The 20,415-nt window shown below is 41.7% G+C and overlaps 1 protein-coding gene across 5 annotated transcripts in view; it reads right to left on the bottom strand.

Annotated features, from left to right (window-relative positions):
• Positions 1–20,415, bottom strand: part of sin3aa (SIN3 transcription regulator family member Aa) — a 133,755-nt gene that overhangs the window by 42,277 nt on the left and 71,063 nt on the right. For 4 of the 5 annotated variants that reach the window (XM_041178345.1, XM_041178344.1, XM_041178349.1 and 1 more), the window contains 8 exons: positions 18,236–18,487; positions 17,475–17,627; positions 16,637–16,795; positions 15,926–16,012; positions 13,935–14,024; positions 10,844–10,962; positions 4,961–5,171; positions 4,006–4,122 (listed from right to left, as the gene is read on the bottom strand). In XM_041178345.1, the coding sequence (XP_041034279.1) occupies positions 4,006–4,122; positions 4,961–5,171; positions 10,844–10,962; positions 13,935–14,024; positions 15,926–16,012; positions 16,637–16,795; positions 17,475–17,627; positions 18,236–18,487 (1,188 nt within the window). The remainder of the gene's footprint in view (positions 1–4,005; positions 4,123–4,960; positions 5,172–10,843; positions 10,963–13,934; positions 14,025–15,925; positions 16,013–16,636; positions 16,796–17,474; positions 17,628–18,235; positions 18,488–20,415) is intronic. The other variant, XM_041178346.1, reaches the window with a different exon arrangement.

Raw genomic sequence — 20,415 nt, 5'->3', positions numbered from 1 at the left:
CGATCTCTTCAGATGCTGTCAGACCTGCTGAGTTTTTTTCCAGCATTTTCTGTTGTTATTTCAGGTTTCCAGCCATCCGCAGTATTTTGCTTTTATCAGACTCTTAACGTTCACTTTCCTGGGAGACCCACTGCACCGGTCTACAAAGCAAAGTATGACCCACATGATCTGTTCCTGGAACAGAGGGAGTGCGACAGGAAGGGTGTGGATATTCTATTTGAGTAGAACCTAAATAAGGGTGCCCTGCACAGCCCAGAAGTGACTGGTTACAGAGTGACGTTAAGCCTGTGAGCAAACTTCAGTTCACTCATTTGGCAAGGGAAATGGTACATGGCACACAGAATGGGAACGGAGGGAAAGAAGAGGACTGAGAAAAAGTTCATATTTTCCTTTGTCAAAATACAGATTCAACTTTTCAAAATTGAATTAAAGGGATAACAAAAATAATAAGACAGCAATAATATCTTAAAACAGGATTAATTTTTAATGGGCAGGAGTATGGAAGCAAAATCTTTTTATAAGAAGCATAGCTGCAAGTTAAGGGTCAAAATAGCCTGGGATGGTTCCAGGTATAATATTAACCGATCACTTTGATTCTTATACTGAAATTATAATAAGGATCCAGGGTGCATGAATTACAAATGAAATAGTCAGAGCATAGGAATCCTAATCCTGATACGGCAATAACATCATCGTTTATAACAGCTGATACCCCTTATAGGTTACTCATCAGGTCCTAAACAGTGAAACTTAATCCAGCTCCCATGTGTTGTGCTTCAAAAATATTGCAGCCTAAACGTGTGCAACTTGCTGAACTGAAAATCCACAGTACAACCAGTACACAGTACAACAGAAATAACTAGAGTCTTTTGCGCACAGCTCAAATTTCAGCATTTAAGATGCCATTCACTAACCCTTATGTGCATTTCATGGGAGCATTAGGGACAGGAATAGGCCATTCAGCCCCTCGAGCCTCCTCTGCTGTCAATTAGATTATGGAGTATGAGAGAAAACGAGCAAGAAATAGAAGGACAGACAATAACAGTTTCTACAAGTATAGAAAAAGGAAAAGAGCAGTGAAAGTGAGCATTTGTCCCTTAGAGGGTGAGACTGGGGAATTAGTTATGGGAAATGAGGAAATGGCAGAGACTTTGAACTTTTATATCTGTTTTCACAGTTGAAGACAAAAAAAAAAGCATCCCAAGAATAATAGAAAAGCAGGGGACAAAAGGGAGGGCGGAACTTAAAACAATTGTAATCACTAGAGAAAAAGTGTTAGGAAAATTAATGGGACCCAGAGGCTGAGAAGTCCCTTGGACCTGATGGCCTGCACCCATAGTCTTAAAGGAAGTGGCTGCAGAGATAGTGAATGCATTGGTTGTGATTTTCCAAAATTTCCTAAATCCAGCGGATTGGAAAGCCCCAAATGTAACACCACTATTCAAGAAAGGAGACGGAAAGAAGGAAAATATAGGTCAGTTAGGCTTGCATCTGTCATTGGGAATATGCTAGAATATATGCTAGAATTACTAAGGACACAACAGCGGGACATTTAGAAAATTCTAACACTGCCAGGCAGAGTCAACATGGTTTTGTGAAGGGAAACAGTGTTTGACAAATTTATTAAGAGTTCAATGATGATGAAACAAATGTGGTTAAAGGGGAGCCAGTTGATGGAGTGTATATGGATTCCCAAAAGACATTTCATAAGGCACCACATTAAAAGGTTACTGCACAAGAACTCTTGATGTTGGAGGTATGTATTAGCATGTAGAAGATTGGTTAACTCACAGGAAAAAGAGAGTCAAGAAAAATGGGTTATTTTCAAGTTAGCAAACTAACTAGTGAAGTGCCACAGCGAACAGTGCTGCAGCCTCAACTATTTACTAATTATATTGACTTAAATGAAAGGACTGAGCGTATTGCAGCCAAATTTGCTGATGATACAAGGATGGGTAGAAAAGCACGCTATGAGGAGGACACAAAGAGTCTGCAAAGGGATATAGATAGGTTAAGTGAGTGGGCAAAAATTTGGCAGATGGAATATAATGAGGAAATGTGAGGTTGTCCACTTTGCCAGGAAGAATAGAAAAGCAGAATATTTCTGAGAGACTGAAGAATTCTGCTGGACAGAGGAATCTGAGTGTCTTAAACATGAATCACAGTAAGTTAGCAGGCAGGTACAACAAGTAATCAGGCAAATGGAATGTTAGCCTTTATTGCAAAGAGGGTGGAGTATAAAAGTAGGGAAGTTTTGCTATAACTGTAAAGGGCATTGGTGAGACCACATCTGAAGCAATGTGTACAGATCTGGTCTCCTTACTTAAGGAGGGATATAATTGCATTAAAAAACAGTTCAGACAAAGTTCACGAGGCTGATTCCTGGGATGTAGGGGGTTGTCTTAGGAAGAAAGGTTGAAGCAGGTTGGGCCCATGTCCATTGGATTTTAGAAAAATGAGAGGTAATCTTATTAAAACATATAAGATTCTGCGGGAGCATGACAGGGTGGATGCTTATATTTTTCAATGCAATCACCTCTCGTTCTTCTAAACTCCAAAGAGTACAGGCCAATTCTACTCAATAGGATTAGATAGGGTATATATGAAGAAACTATTTTCTTTGGTTGTGAATGAAAGACAATTGGGGCATAAAATTAGAGCTAAGCCATTTAGATGTGAAGTCAGGATTTGCTTTCTCACACAAGGGTAGTGGAAGTCTCTCTTCCAAAAGGGTGTGGATGCCAAAATGAATTGAGTTCTGACTGAGATCTATAGATTGTTGATGGGTCAGGGCAACAAGGAATTTGGAGCTAAGTTGGGTAAATAGAGTTGAATGAAAGATCAACCATAAGGTCATAAGGAGTAAGCCATATGGCCTCTTGAGCCTGCTCTGCCATTCAAAAGATTATGGCTGATCTGATTTGCGACCTTAGCTCCACTTTCCTGCCTGTCCCCTATAACCATCAACTCTCTTGTCGATCAAAAGTCTGTCTAACTCAGCCTTGAATTTATGCAATGACACAGACGTCACTTCTCTCTGGGGAAAAGAATTCCAAATGCTAATGACTCTCTGAAAGAAAAACTTCCTTCTCATCTCCATCAGGCTCTAACCTCTAGTCAATGACTGGCAGCAGATCTGTATAATTTCTCAGGTTTTATTCTGTTTTCTGTTGCTACCTGGAATGTATTATGTCAAAGGCTCAATACAGGAAAAAATGGAACCAGTCAGTAAAGCACAAAGATCTCAAAGCTTTAACAGTTCCTCACCAGTCAGAAGCTTCTTTATAAAGACTTATTTCAATATGTAAATGTGTAGATTCAGAGGTGAGCACTAGGTGGCACAGTAGTTTATATCTTCAATAACAGTTCCAACCCATAGAGCTCCCCAACATGAATATCCACAAGCTACACTCTCTATGGGTAACATACTTGCAAAATGCTAGTGGCCATTTCATGGTTGAGTGTGTGGGTGGGTGCCTGTGTCCACATGTCTGTTCAGCATGTCTGCTTACCGGGTACACACTCCAAGATAAACATCGACTGCTGCTGGAGAACCATCAATTCCGTCAATGATGTGCTTTGGTCTGCCCGAAATGTATTGGTCTTCCAGTGCAAAGAGCTGTCCACAACTGAGTGTTGGAGACTGGCACATTCCAAGATCCAAGACTACATGCTGGGGGATGCACTAAAATTTGAGGTAGCTGGTGCAAAGACTCAAAAGGGAAAGGACGCTGTCTAAGGTTCGCCTGCCTTGTTATACCAAGGAGCTGGAAACTGTTTAAAACCCCTCGGGTGATATCTCTGTCATGGAATGTATCCTCTAAATATCACGTCTAATTGCGATTGTATTGAGTCATCGCAGAGTGCCACATGCTGTTTGGAATGATTTTGAACCGTATTACACTTTAGGTAATGTCCAATCTGAACTGTTATGGAAAATAATTTTACTCAAAAACATACATCATTTTTATGAATAAAGTATATTTTGGAAAAAAATCTGCTTACCTCAAACCGTTCATCTTCACACCTGTAGATGTGCTCTTCGTATTGTGTTTTCTTTGAGCTGACAAAGGTAGAGTCTTCAGACCAGGAGGGGAAGGACACCCATGTATCATTCAAAACCTGCAGTAAACGTGTCAGTAATAATTACAGAACAACAAAGAGCTAAGAAAGCATATTATATTCATAAGAGTTTGGGATTCTTTTCCCCAGAGAATAGTGGAGTCTGGGTCATTGAACATACACAAGGCTGAGGCAGACAGATTTTTGATTGACCAGGGAGTCGAGCGTTATGGGGGACAGGCAGGAAAGTGGAGTTAAGGCCACAAATCAGATCAGCCATGATCTTATTAAATGGCAGAGCAAGCTCGAGGGGCTGTAAGGTTTACTCCTGTACCTCTTTCTTATGATCTTATGGTTGATTTACAATTCAACTCCATTTACCCCCCCCACCCTCAGCTCCAAATTCCTTGCCAATGTCTACGTATAAGCAGCCAGTATCTTTGCATGTGACAAGGCCCAATATAAACAGTGAAACTCATCATTGATAAAACATGACTGCATTATATGAGTTTCCATCTCTCTCTTGTTTTAGGTTAGCTTAATATTTTACCAGTTGCGTTGGAAATGCAATGTTAGCCTTCACCTTTCAGGATAACATTATTTCCTTTCCGTGGACAGTGACTAGATCTGTACAATCATTTACCATCCAGTGGCTTGCAGTAGGAAATGTTAGGGCAACAAAGTTGTCAAGAAGGGAAGTAATAATTTACACCAACAATTCTTACACTGAAAAGAACTCAACCCTCAAAGTCACCCACCCCACACAACAACGTCAAAGCAAAGTCAGAGAACAGCCTCAAATTTCGTCTCCAATTCGGCCATCTAGGAAAGATTTGGCCATATTCAGCCATGTTGGAATTTAACCTTCAGTGAAGTTACTTCATACAAATTTCCTTACCTCTTTGCAAAGGGGAGTTCTGCCAGTGCACTTGGGTTGTTGGAAGCTTTTGGGCAATGCTCGATAACTTGAACCAAGTCGTTTACAAGAAGCGTAATCAATTTCCATTGCAATGCCCTCTGTAGCTCTCTCCTTAGGAAATGCCTCAATGTGGGAGGACTCCTTATAACCCAGGAAGTTCTTAAACCAGACAAAGAGCTCAGGAAACTTTCTGTAAGAAAACATGGACAATTCGAATAGTAAATTCAGTTAGTCTCCTTTCTGATTTGATAAGACACCTGCCCAAATCCAGTCAACAGGATGACTTGTCCTTCAGCTTTTTCCTTGCTCTCTGTTGGGGAAGTAGACACAAATGAGGTTCTCAGGCTCAAACTCATCTCCTAATCACACTGTACTGAACTGCACAGGTCTGAAAATGCGCTCCCACCAACTAAAAGCTTTATAATACGTCTGTCTGGTACATTTGCATGTAACTAAACATTGACGAGTTCCACAATATAGACTGCATAAAGGTTAAGGGCTAGATGTAAAACAGCAGGCATCCAACAAAGTCTAATATTTATAAACAAATACACTGTAGATTTTAATTTTTCTTTCTTTAACCTCAGAATCAAACTGCTAAGCTACTATTTGAGTGTACTGCCCTCTTCTTTTAGCCTGGGTGAACCGTTATTTTTAATGAACCCAAGGAGCAGTCAGTCATTGTTGAGTAATTGGTGTAACACCATAAGAGGAGGCAGGGTAAATGGCTTGGTCCAAACTAAACAGCTTGCAGATCAGCAGTAAGTTAAAGAGAACCTAGCCCAAGTACTGGTGCTTGCTAATTGAAGCCAAAAAACCACAAGAAAGGTGTTTGCTATTTAGCTTTATAGGCAAATATTTTTTCCTGCAAAACACTTGCATTATTGAGTCTGAACAGGTAATTCTTGCACTAATCATGACCATCTCCAATTGGTTACATTGACTGCCAGCAATCAATTTTAAAAAGCTACAACTTTTGAAAATTCCACTTGTATAACTTTATGAAACCCAGTGGGTGAGAACGATACTGCATCTGCGAGTATGAAAGGAAATGTTCACTTTGTAGATTGCACCATTTGCATCATCATCCGCAAACATTTACATTCAGATGAGTTAGGACCACATCGAACATTTCTTAAATGATTCTGGATACCAAGCCCATATAATTCCAAGCACTGTCTGGTCACCAGTCATTGTAGTGAACAGGAAAGGGTCTGCAGGTCCTCGTTACCTCAGTTTCTGATTTCGGGCCATTAAAGTAAAAGGGAATAGTAATACACAGATCAGGCTGTCTCACCAGAAACAGCTGTCATACAGCTTTTGGACTGGATGCTGGTGTCTGGTGAATAAGGAGTCTTAATTTTTTAGAAAATCTTTTTGCAAAAATCTAATTTTGTTTGTAGTTAGCATTTAACCGAAATCTACAGTTTAAATTCTAAAGCTCCCAGCCCTAACTTGGGTTTTAACAAGGTCTTCACTGGGTGGGTGAGCAGTTGGGCTTAGTTAAAGCAGCAGCTGAAACTGGTTCCTCTGTGACTGGGTCAGTTAGCCTTTGTCTTGGGAGCTTATAAAGCCAGCCAGCTTAGTGCAACTTAGCTTTTGCCTTTGGCATTTGATAACGCGAGAGGAGCAGCAGCCTTAAAGAGCGAGGGGAACCAGGCTTGAGACCAGAGTGGGACAGCGAGCCAGTGCGAGAGTAGTGGTGGCCTTGGTAAGTATGACCTGGTGAGTATTTCTACTGTCCAGTCTTTCAAGTAAAAATTGGTCTTTAGTTTAGATTAAGTAGTGTTTAAAGTATAAGAAGTGACATCCCTAGTATATATTGAATATTAATTAAACTAGAGGAAGTACAAGTAAAGAGAGTAGTTTAAGGGCAAGTCATGGCAGGGCAGCTTGTCCACGTGAAATGCTCCTCCTGTGCGATGTGGGAAGTCAGGGACACTTCCAGTGTCCAGGGCGACCACGTATGCAGGAAATGACTGCAGCTGCAGTTACTCAAAATCCACTTTTTAGAGCTGGAGCTGCGGCTAGAGTCACAGTGGAACATCTGCAAGACTGAGGTCTTCATGGATAGCACGTACAGTGAAGTGGCCACTCTGCAGGTAAAGAGTACACAGGTAAAAAGGGAATAGGTGACCACCAGACAGAGTAAAAGCACTAGGCAGGTAGTGCAGGAGATCCCTGGGCCCATCTCCCTAAAAGATTTTTCCATTTTGGGTACTGCTGGGGAAGATGGTTTCTCAGAGGAATGCAGCAAGAGCCAAGTCCATGGCACCACTAGTAGCTCAGCTACACAGGGGGAGAAAAAAAAGAGTAGGAAAGCAATCGTGATAGGGGACTCTATTGCAAGGAGGAACAGATAAACATTTCTACAGTCACAAACGTGACACCTGGATGGAATGTGGCCTCCCTGGAGCCAGGGTCAAGGATGTCACTGAGTGGCTGCAGGGCACTCTGAAGCGGGAGGGTGAACAGCTAGAGGTCATGGTAGCGGTAGATAAAAAGAGGGATGAGAGCCTGAAAGGAGCTAGGAAATAAATTAAAAAGCAGGACCTCAAAGTTGGTAATCTCAGGATTACTCCAAGTCCCACGTGCTAGCGAGATCAGGAATAGGAGAATAGATCAGATGAATGAGTGGCTGGAGAGATGGTGTAGGAGGGACTTAGATTCTTGAGGCATCGGGACTGATTCTGGGAAGATGGGACCTGTACAAGTCAGACAGGTTGCACCCCAGCAGAACCGGGGCCAATGTCCTGACAGGGCAAGTACTGTGGGGGAGGGATTAAATTAGAGTGGCAGGGGAACGGGAACCTGAGCAGGGAGACACAACGCAAACAGATCTAAGCGGCTACAATATGACTGCGATTAAGGAGACATGACTGCAGGGTGCCCAAGGTTGGAAACAGAATATCCAAGGGTATTCGATATTTAGGAAGGACAGGCAAAAAGGAAAAGGTGGTGAGATGGCATTGTTAGTTAAGGAGGAAATCAGTGCAATAGTGAGAAAGGATATAGGCTCAAAAAATCTAGATGTGGAATCAGTCTGGGTGGAGCTAAGAAGCAACAAGGGGTGGAAAACATCAGTGGGAGTTGTTTCTAGGCCTCCAAACAGTAGTGATAAGGTAGGGAACAACATTAAACAGGAAATAAGAGATACATGTAACAAGGGTGCTACAGCAATCATAGATGACTTTAATCTACATATAGATTGGGTAAACCAAATTAACAATGATGCTGTGGAGGATGAATTCCTGGAGTGTGTACGAGATGTCTTTTTTTAAACCAGTATGTTGAGGAACCAACTAGGGAACAAGCTATCCTAGATTTGGTATTGTGCACTGAAAATGGGCTGTCGAAGGGTCATGAGGACTCGAAACGTCAACTCTTTTCTTCTCCGCCGATGCTGCCAGACCTGCTGAGTTTTTCCAGGTAATTCTGTTTTTGTAATTAATAATCTTGTTGTGTGGGATCCATTAGGGAAGAGTGACCATAACATGTTAGAATTCTTCAATAGGATGGAAAGTGAAGTGGTCTAATCTGAAACTAGGGTCCTAAATCTAAACAAAGGAAATTACGAAGGTATGAGGGGCGAGTTGGCTACAATAGATTGGGGAACTTAATTAAAAGGCATGACAGTGGATAGGCAATGGCTAAAATCTAAGGAACAAATGCATGCATTGCAACAACTATACATTCTATTCTGGCACACAAAAACACAATAGGAAAAGTGGTCCAACCATGACTAACAAAAGAAATTAAGGATAGTATTAGATCCAAAGGGGAGTCAAATGAAGTTGCTAGAAAAAGCAGCAAGCCTGAGGATTGGGAGCAGTATAGAATTCAGCAAAGGGGGACCAAAAGGTTAATTAAAAGGGGAAAAATAGAGTATGATAATAAACTTGCAAGGAACATAAAAGCAGACTGTAAAAACTTCTATAAGTTTGTAAAAGCAGAAAGATTAGTAACGACAAACGTAGGTCCCCAATCATTCCCCAGGGCCTGAAAATCTATACCCCAAGGTCCTAAATGAGGTGGCCATGGAAATAATGGATGCGTTGGTTATCACCATCCAAAATTCTGTAGATTCTGGAACAGTCCCAGCAGATTGGAGGGTGGCAAATGTAACACCACTATTTAAAGAAAGAGGGAGGGAGGAAACAGGGAATTACAGATCGGTTAGCCTAAGATCAGTAATAGAGAAAATGCTACTGTCTATTATAAAGGATGCGAGAGTCTATTATAAAGGCACTTAGAAAAGATCAATGGGATTAGACAAAGTCAACATGGATTTATGAAAGGGGAATCATGTTTGACAACTTACTGCAGTTTTTTTGAGGACGTAACTGGTAGAATAAATAAGGGAGAACCAGTGGACGTGGTGTATTTGGATTTTCAGAAAGCTTTTGATAAAGTCCCACAAAAGAGGTTAGTGTGCAAAATTGAAGTACCTGGGATTAGGGGTAATATACTGGAATGGATTGAGAATTGGTTAACAGACAGGAAACAGAGTCAGAATAAGTGAGTCTTTTACTGAGTGGCAGGCGGTGACTAGTGGGGTACTGCAGGGATCAGTGCTTGGGCCCCAGCTATTCACAATATCTATCAATGATTTGCATGAGGGAACCAAATGTAATATTTCCAAGTTTGCTGGCGACACAAAAAATAGGTGGGATTGTGCCTGGTGAGGAGGATGTAAAGAGGCTTCAAGGCGATTTAGGCAAGTTGAGTGAGTGGGCAAATACATGGCAGATGTAGTATAAAGTGGATAAGCGTGAAGTTATCCACTTTGACAGAGTATTATTTAAATGGTGATAGATTGGGAAACACTGATGTACAAAAGGACCTGAGTATCCCTGTACACCAGTCACTGAAAGCAAGCGTGCATGTGCAGCAAGCAGTTAGGAAGACAAATGGTATGTTGGCCTTCATTGCAAGAGGACTTGAGTACAGGAGCAAGGACGTCTTACTGCAGCTGTATAGGGCCTTGGTGAGACCACACCTGGTTTTGGTCTCCTTATCTAAGAAAGGATTTACTTGTCATAGAGGGAACGCAGTGAAGGTTCACCAGACTGATTCCTGGGATGGTAGGATTGTCGTATGAGGACAGATTGAGTCGACTAGGCCTATATTCAGTGGAGTTAGAGGAATGAGAGGGGATCTGATTGAAACGTATAAAATTCTGACAGGGCTGGACAGACTGGATGCAGGGATGATGTATCCTCTGGCGGGGGGGTGTCACAGTCTCAGGAGACAGGGCAGGCCAATTAGGACTGAGATGAGGAGAAATTTCTTCACTGTGGAATTCTCTACAATAGAAGGCTGTGGAGACCAAATCACTGAATACATTTAAGAAGGAAATAGATAGATTTCTAGACTCTAAAGGCGTCAAGGGGTATGGGGAGAGAGGAGTATGACAGTGAGACTGAAGATCAACCATTATCATACTGAATGGCGGAACAGGCTCAAAGGGCCGAATGACTTACTCCTGCTCCTATTTTCTATGTTTTTATGTTTGGAGGTGAGTTACCAGAAAATAGATTCTCAACACACTACTAACGTTGTGCAAATTCTTATGGCTGATTATTTTTTGAAATTGAAAATTGCCCACTTGCTTTACATTTCAATGCTCAGTTTCCTATTTAGCCTCTAATCTTCCAGCTTCCTGCATCACACTTCATTATCGTCTGGAAATTGTTAATGTTGAATCTTTGACTCAGGGAAATATACTGAACCACAGTGTTTCTTTGTTCACAGTAAAAGTGCTGCAATGAATTCTCTCTTTACTTTGGCCTGCTGCAGTCTCCAAAGTTTTAAACACCCTGATCAGAAAACAGACCCTGTCCTTTCTCAGTGTTTGCTTACCCCAAGAAAGGAAACACAAGCTGGACCAGCTCTGCACGGGAGATCACCTCTTGGTTAAAAATGACAAGGCAGCGTAGGAAGTTCTCGTAAGCCTCTGCACTTCGCAGAGCTTTCCGGACCTAAAGCCAGACAAATAGAGAATATTTGATTGTGCTTTTCTTTCCTTTAATCCATAACATGGGGGGTGGGGGTAGATTGGGGGTTATATTTAAAGTAGAAGCAAGCCCCAGGAACTTGCTAGTACAGTAAAAGCGGATGTCTCTCATCAATACAGCAAACATGCTCCTTTTGCTTGGCTGATGTTTGCCTTCCCCAATACTCACTAAAATCCCATTCAGCCCATGAGTCAGGGTATTGGATGATCTTATGAGAATTTAGTACAAGTCTACCAACTTTCCTGTAAACTCATAAATGCTTGAAAGGTACAGTTCAAAAATTGTATATTTATTTTCTATACAAGTACCTTGAGGGGCAAATCAGAAAGTTTATCCTACACAAAAAAGCCCAAAGTAAATCCTATCCAGCCTAAGTCCTTTCTTTTTTCACTGACTTCCACCCAAACGTGTCAGCTTGGCTCAGTTGGTAGTACCCTCACCTCTGAGTCACAGGGTTCCAGGTTCAAGACCCACTCCAGGGCTTGTGCACAAAAATCGAGGCTGACACTCTAAGGCAGTTCTGAGAGAACGGCACAGAGCGAGAGATGCCATCATTCAGTTGAGAAGTTAAACTGATGCCCCAGCTGCCTGTTCAAACGAATGTAAAAAAATCCCATGGCACTATTTCAAAGACGAGCAGGGGATGTATCCCTGGCGTCCAATATTTATCTCTCAAATCAATATCACAAAAAAAAAGATTATCCGGTCGTTATCACATTGCTGTTTGTGGGAGTTTGCTGAGTGAAAATTGGCTACTGCATTTCTCAAATTACAACTGTGACTGCACTTCAAAAAGTACTTAATTGGCTGTAAAGTGCTTTGAAATGTCAAGTGCTTATGAAAAGCAACATATAACTAATCTTTCTTTTCCACTGTATCTTCTGACACCAACTTGGAGACAAATCTGTGCATGCACACTCACCTCATTGTATCTCTGTGATTTAAATCACCCCTTTTTAACTTCCAATGGCTCAGCATAGATTGGTTCAAATAACAAGTCTGAAACTGATGCCGGGCCAAGTGTAACATTTCACTACAACGTGTACAATCAAATAGCAGATGCCACCAGCCAGCTCCCACAGCGAAAACAATCACTGTCTGTCTCTGTCCTTGCTAAGTGTATGTGGGCAGCCAGTGCCTATTCCGGAAGTATTATCACAACAAATATATGAAAGTATGTGGGCTATATCATTAATATAGGCATTGTAGCTGCGCATGAGTGGGAAGCGCACCCTCTGCAGGTGCACCATCACCAAATACAGCTTTTCTTTTCAAAAGGAAACCTTTTTATGCAGGAATTAAACTCTTGGCACCTAGAAAGGTCTTGGCAGAATGATTTATCCAGCAGATTGGTCAGTAATAGACTTTTGTTTATATGAATAAGGATCAGCATCATTCTCATCCTTTGGTGCAAATCCAGTGTTAAACAGAGGTCAGCGCTACCTGAGGGTGTGTCAGACCTGCACAAACCAACCTATCTTTCACAGAAAGGCCTCCAATCAGTCCACAAGCTGGACCTTGAGCTTCCAGTTGCTTGCCATTCTAATTCTTTGGCTCACTCCCACTCTCCGATTGCAACCTCCTATTCTAATGAAGCTCAGCAGAGCTCGAAGAACAGCACTTCAGCTTTCAATTAGGCACATTACAACCTTCTGGACTCAAGATCAAGTTCAACAATGGAGAGTAACAGTGATAATGTTTTAGGTTTATGATCTCACACCAGAACAGATGGTCACAGGTCACTGACCCTGAACGTCAACTCTGCTTCTCTGTCCAGAGATGCTGCCAGACCTGGTGAGTATTTCCAGCATTTTCTGTTATTTCACATCTCCAGCATCCGCAATATTTTGCTTTTATATCGTCCAATAATTTCAGACCATAGTAACTGCTCCCATTACCAGGTGTGGGTGATGACTCTGATGTTGACATTTACAGTTCCTCTGGACCTATGGCCTGTTTCTTTACTTGTCCCATTATCATCCCTTTTTGCTTTGCACCATCATCTCTTTGTCATTTAATGTCTCCTGCCTTCTACCCTATAATAGGCTTTTTCCTTTATTCCTTCTTCTCTCCCTTTCCCTGCCTCTGTACTTGTTTAAAGCCCATTATATTGCAAATGTTTTCTAGTTCTGATGAAAGGTAATCAACCTGAAACATTAACTCTGTTTCTCTTCTCTCTCTTTACAGATGCTGCCTGACTTGCTGAGTATTTCTAACATTTTCTGTTTTGATATCCCCTTAACAAGTAGGAGGAGTAGCAATCTATCTTTTGGGGACTGCAAGAAAAAAAAATGGACCTTTAAAAATGCTTTACATCTTCATTTAAGAGCTGTTTCCTTTACAGGTTGTCCATAATCAAACAGTCCATAAGCTAATAAGTTTCTTCAGAGGATGCATCAGGGGCTTCAAAAGTTTGTATCTGCTGCAGTTTTAAAAAAATTCACAACAGGCTGTGAGCATCGGAGGCAGGGCCTGCATTTATTGCCCATCCTAATTGCCCTAGGGAAGGTGGTGGCAAGCCGCTGATTACTTGCTTGGTGTAATTGAGTTGCATGCTAGGTCATTTCAGGGAGCAGTTAAGAGTCAATCACATTGTTATGGGTCTGGAGTCACATGTAAGTCATCAAGCAAGAACAGCAGATCTCCTTCCCTGAAGGACATCAGTCAGTCAGATGGGTTTTAACAACAAAATAATTTCATGGTTACCATTACTGATACTTTTTATTTTTATTGCAGATTTATTTCATTAGCTTCATTTAAATTCTCCAGCTGCCAAGATGGGATTTGAACTTGCATCTCTGGGCCACCCTCTCGGTTATTAGTCCAATAAAATAACCACTATGCTACTATACCCAGCCACAATGAGGAAAGACTTGGAAAAAAAAGGCTGCAACCAAATTCCTTTAACGCATTGATTTGGAGTCAACCTCACCTACCTTATCAAAGAATAAGGTTTCTGTTCCAGCTCCATGCTTACTGACTTCAGCCAAGGACTGGTCTTTTAATCCCAACATTTTTGGCTTCTTCTACAAAAAAAAGAAAGAAAAAGTTATGGCGACCAATAACTCTAGTTTAATGCAGAAGAAGAATGAAGAAGCAGAAAGTTTACAGCATAGGAAGAGGCCACTTGGCCCATCGTGTCTGTGCCAGCTGAAAAACGAGCCACCCAGCCTAATCCCACTTTCCAGCATTTGGTCTGTAGCCTTGCACGTTCCAGCCCTTGAGGTGAATATCCAGACACCTTTTAAATGAGTTGAGGGTTTCTGCCTCTACTACCCCTTCAGGCAGTGAATCCCAGACCCCCACAAATCTCTAGGTGGAAAATCTTTTCCTCATCTCCCCTCTAATCTTTCTACCAATCACTTTAAATCGATGCCCCCTAGTCACTGATCTCTCTGCTTAGGTAAATAGACCGTTCCCATCCACTCTATCTTGACCCCTCACAATTTTGTACATTTCAATCAAATCTCCCCTCAGTCTTCTCAGTTCCATTGAGAAAAACCCCAGCCTATCCAAACATTCTTTGAAGGAGTCATATGTGCTGCAGATCAAGAGGAACTCGTGGATGTACTGTACTTAGATTCCCAGATGGCGTTTGATAAAGCGTCACATCAAAGTTTACTGCAGATAATACAAGCTCATGGTATGGGGGGTAACATATTGACATGGATAGAAGATCGGCGGGCTAACAGGAAGCAGAGAGTTGGCTTAAATGGGTTTTTTCAGGTTGGCAAGATGTAACAAGTGGTGTGACACAGGGATCAGTGCTGGGACCTCAACGGTTTACAACTTATATAAATGACTTGGATGAAGAGATTGAAGGAGTGGTTACCAAATTTGCTGATGACACAAAGATAGGTAGGAAAGTAAGTTGTGAAGAGGACATAAGGAGGTTACAAAAAGATATAGATAGGTTAAGTGAGTGGGCAAAGATCTGGCAAATGGAGTATAATGTGGGAAAATGTGAAATTGTCCATTTTGGCAGGAAGGGTAAAAGAGAAGTATATTATCTAAATTCAGAGCTCTGAGGTGCAGAGGGACCTGGGTGTCCTAGTGCATGAATCACAAAAGGTTGGTATGCAGGTACAGCAAGTAATTAGGAAAGCTAATAGAATGTTATTATTTATTGCGAGGGGAATTAAATACAAAAAGTAGGGAGGTTATGCTTCAGTTGTACAGGGCACTGATGAGGCCACATCTGGAGTACTGTGCACATTTCTGGTCACCTTATTTAAGGAAGAATGTAAATGCATTGGAAGCAGTTCAGAGAAGGTTTACTAGACTAATACCTGGAATTGGTGGGTTGTCTCATGAGGAAAGGTTGGATAGACCAGGCTTCTATCCGCCGGGGTTTAGAAGAGCAAGTGGCAACTTGATTGAAACATATAAGGTCCTGAGCGGTCTTGACAGTGTGGATGTGAAGAGGATCTCTCCTCTTCTGGGAGAATCTAGAACTCGGGTCACTGTCTAAAAATGAGGGATCACCCATTTAAAACAGAGATGAGGTGAAGTTTTTTCACTCAGAGGGTCATGAGTCTTTGGAACTTTCTTCCTGAAAAGGTGGTGGAAGCAGAGTTTTTGAATATATTTAAGGCAGAGGTGGATAGATTCTTGGTAAGCTAGGAGGTGATAGGTTATCGGGGGTAGGTGGGATGCAGATTTCAGGTACCATCAGATCAGCCATGATCTGATTAAATGGTGGAACAGGCTTGAGGGGCTGAATGGTCTACTCCTGCTCCTTGTTCGTATGTTCTTACTTACAAAATTCTCTTACCAACCTTTAACTGATCTAATAATATCTATTTACAGCAATCAGATTTTACAGCCTTAAATTGCTTCTCATGTGCCATATCTGACCCATACGTATTGCCAATCCAGGACACGAAACTCAGGCTAATCAGTTCTATTCATGGTTTTTATTTCTTACTTGTTGGCTTGTCCTATTTGTATTTCCTGGACTTCGAAATTTGGAAAGGGCTGTTCCTAGCGCTACTGCCTCATTAATGGATAGATCCTAAACCAAAACATCGAAACCTATCAGTATCGGTAGCTTGAGCAATGCAAATTAACAAGAACGTTTGATTTCGTGTGTGACCACATAACATGCATCTAAGCATCCCACAAACAAAAAATGTCTTGGATATGCTTCCTTTAAAAGGACAGAAGTTAAACACACTTTAGTGGCAGAATAATACAATGTTCATTACATGGTATAACTGCTCTATCATTATAAAACAGGTCATCATTCGATTTACCATGAGCAAGACTACAAGGGTGCTATTAAGCTGCACAGTATCAACCTGCCACAAGATACTAAAAGCACACTCAGCAAGCATTGTATGGCATTCTCTTCAGAAATCATGCAGGGGCATCTTGGAGCAGTTCACCATTGCTACAATAACCTTTTGTCTACATCAACACCCTTGAATCAGTATTCTTTGATCGTGCCTCTGTGAAATCCTGTGAATGTTCTGCTCTGTTAAAAGTGCTAGATGCATTTTGTTGTTACTGGACTCTTACAATTTCTGCATTGGAGCTCTGAACAGTTCTTACACATTATCCAGTAGATTCTCCACAGAACTGTCTTACTTGGAGTGCAAACTCTTGCCTAATCACACAACAGTTCGCCTATACTTACTTTGACAGGCGGAGTAGCTCCTGTGCCTGGGTGACGACGGATCTGGCAACCATTCTGATTACTTCTTTGCTTGTTGTTGTTCAGCTGAGGCTTCTTCACTGTGCCGCCATGATCATTCCTAACTGAATCAGCTTTCTCTGCTGTTGTTTTACTTAGCAGCTACAAAGCAGAAAACACCTTTCCATCATCTCGATTGTCATCTCAAGTGTCATGGTTTAGAAAAATTAAGACAGCTGAAAGGTATACATGCATGCTTATCTAGGTTACCATGTTGAGGAAACAGTACATGTTCTACTTTACAGCAAGTAACAGCATTAATTACTCATATTATCTTCTAGGAGGCCTCTCCACCTTCCATTTACATGGGCTATTCAGACAAGACAGCCAAAAATTTACAGAGAAATGTAAGCACAAGAATTGGGATTGCTAGAAGCTCACTCAAATGAACTAGCGAGTGGGAGGGGAAAGGGACAAGCCAATCCAGAGCCAAAAGGAATGAAAAGTAATTGTTGCTCGTTTATAGAAGTCTATCTTTCACTGAGGATGATCTAGATTTCTAGAGGCTTCAACAAGTATTTCTATTCACATTTTCCATTGTTTTAACATGCCTCTTCCCCTTCACAAAAATTCTAGTCATAAACTAACTTCTAATAACATTACCAGCTTCAAATAACAATGATTTTGAAAGTATAGACAGAGGAATATAAACATCTGTAATTTAGCAGTTTAGCCATTGTACGTCTGGACACTTTAACCTCAAATTCAACTGGATGAAAAAAATGCAGCCAAAAACGAATGGAGTACCCGTTCCAGGGATGTCAGTACAGGTAATACTTACAACTGAGCTGTTGGCATCAGGCAGGAACTGTCCAAATTCTGAAAGAAGGTCTTCCTGGTTTTTAAAGAGCCTCGCTACCTGGGCATATACCTCTTGCTCAGTCAATGCTGGTGTGTAGTTCCCGCCGGCTTCTTTTGCATTCCGCTGTTCCTTCTGTAACAGCAAAAACTTTTCAGTACATCTTTTAAAAGGCACAGTCCCTGATCAGTAAGTGGTGAAGAAAGGGAGCTCATACACATATACATAAATGGAGGGGGCTGAATTACCTTAAATTGCAGTGTCTGGTTGGCAACAAACCAGAAAATATCTCCCCCCCACCCCCCAACCTCCCCACCAGCCTTTCCAAGCAACAGATACATTCAGATGGATGATCCAATAATCCACCTGAGTAGTTGCATTCATTTAGAAGTTAAAGCTGTTCCAGAGAAATGGCCCGCTTGCTTGTGGTGCAGGTAATGAAAGCTATCTGGTGCAGTAAAAGCTACTTCTACACTGGCCAAAGACAGCTATGCTCATCCTGCCGCTCTTTCACATATGGGAAAGTGAGTATTCTAACAATATTTTCCCACTTCTCTGAAGAACATGAAAGATCTACAAGGCAAGCATTCAGCTATTAATACCAATGAAAAAGAAAAGAGAGAAATCATTAGAAGGATGAAAAGAAAGATAAATAGATAGCAAGATAAGAGACATGAAAACATTTTCTTTGGCTGCTAACATGAGGTTCAGGGGAGAAACACAAATGCTGTGCATTCCCTTACCTGGTATGTGTGCAGGATCTCCAAAAAGGCCTTGTAGATGTCAGGCTGCCCCTGGAAACGGTTTTTGATCTTGTTGACATAGTTAATGGCATGGTTGAATTCCACAGGCTGATTGTTCTGCATGGGTGGTGTAGCAGCATGAGCACTGGTGACCGGTGTGTGGGGTTGCACTGGAGGGGACCGAGGAGAGGCATATGGAGGCAGCGATGCATTTGGCTGGCTGGTTGGAGTATGTGTCTGTGACTGCAGTGGCTGCAACAGAAAGAAAAGGTGAACTGTGTAGATTTGCGCTAAACTCTATCCCATAAATCCAGAGAACTACTCTGCAAAACTCATCAATCAACTCACTATCACAAGTGGAAGGGAGGGGGGCAAAATACCAATTGATGATGGGTGGGATTTTCTGCACCCACCCGCCTCCGGGATCGTCCAGTCCCACCGCAAGCCAATGGACTGCTGGCTGGGGTGCTACCTCGCCTGCAACAGGGCGAGAAAATCCCAGCCTATATTTTTCGGCCATCTTGGGAGGAAAAACATTTACTGATTCCTACTGACTGGAACGCGTGTTATCACCCTAGACAACTGTCACAGTTTACCTGTCATCTTGATTAGGCCATTGGATACACTTTGTTTTTGGTGCAGCTGGCCTTTAGTTAAGCCTGGTGAATTATCACTTGAAATCTACAAGTGTTCGCTACTAATAACTATGTGATTAGCAACTACGTGATTACTCAGGAATGCAGAGCCCAAAGCTTGTCGAACACACAGTACCATATCTGCCTCTCTTTGTTTGTCAGACATAGGTGGAGCTGTGGATGGTTTTCCCCAAAACATTGCTCCAGCTGAGCAACTCCCTGCAATGGCCGGCGAAGGCACTGATCTACAGGCTGATGCCTATTCTGTATTATGGAAAGACATGATTCGTCTTCTCTGCTTTTTTACAGCTGATTTCCTGTGTAACGTGCATGCTATTGAAAATATTAACTTTCTTTTGTTTAAAACCCAAATGGCAAATTATTCTACAGACCAGAAATCCTGTAGCCACATCATAAAATTTCTAATCCAGCTAATGATCTGACTGGAAGTTGGTAAGGGATTAACTTAAGAAAATTCCAATTTAGACAACAACCAGGGAAGTGTGTGCATAAGGAAATCCATATTACTGTCACTCGATACATTCAGTAGACTTTCCAAATACTGTATTCACAGTACCGAAACTGCTCTTATCAAAGTTACAAATGACATCTCGTATGACAACAACAAAAATAAACTATCCCTCCTCAACCTATCTGCAGCCTTTGACACAGCTGATCACACCATCCGATACCAATGCTTCTTCACCATTGTCCAGCTGCACTCACCAGATTCTATCCTCATCCATCAAACTGTAGCCCAAGTATTGCCCACAATGGGTTCTCCTCCTAGTCCTGTGCCGTTATCTGTAATATCCCCCAAGGATCTATCCTAGGCCTCCTCCTATTTCATGCTGCCCCCTCAGTGACATCACAGCATTAGTTTTCACATGAATATTGATGACACCCAGCTCTACCTCAACACCACCTTCTTTGATTCCTCCACTGCTGCTCAATTATCAAACTGTTTATCCAACATCTTGTACTGGAGGAGCAGAAATTTCCCCCAGTTAATTATTAAGACCAAAGCCATTGTCTATGGTCCCTGCTCCAAACTCCCCTTTCTAGCTATCAACTCCATCCCTCTCCCTGACAACTATCTGAAACTAAACCAGACCGTTCACAACCTTGGTGTCATAGATGGGATGAAATGAGCTTCCAAACACATCTGTGCCATTGTTCACACTACTTATTTCCACTTTGCCCAAATTTATCCCTGCCTCAGCTCACCCGCTGCTGGAACGCTCATTCATACCTTTGTTACTTCTACACTTGACTATTCCAACAAACTCCTGTCTGGCCTCCCACTTTCTTGAGATCATCCAAAACTCTGCTGCCCATGGATTTAGTTGCACCAAGTCTTGTTCACCCTTTTGCTCGCTGACCTACATTGGCTCCAGATCAAGCAATGCCATGATTTTAAAATTGTCATCCCTGGTGTCAGCTAATCACTGATCACCTAGTTATCTATTATATGCTATTGGCACTTTATCTCGGTTTCTTAACTTTAAATAGTGTCAAGCTGAAAAAAAGACATGTTGAAGCTGA

Source organism: Carcharodon carcharias, chromosome 32, assembly GCF_017639515.1.
Source record: "Carcharodon carcharias isolate sCarCar2 chromosome 32, sCarCar2.pri, whole genome shotgun sequence".
Lineage (NCBI taxonomy): Eukaryota > Metazoa > Chordata > Chondrichthyes > Lamniformes > Lamnidae > Carcharodon > Carcharodon carcharias.
Note: the sequence above shows the minus strand (reverse complement) of the source record. Positions and strands in the feature narration are given on the sequence as shown.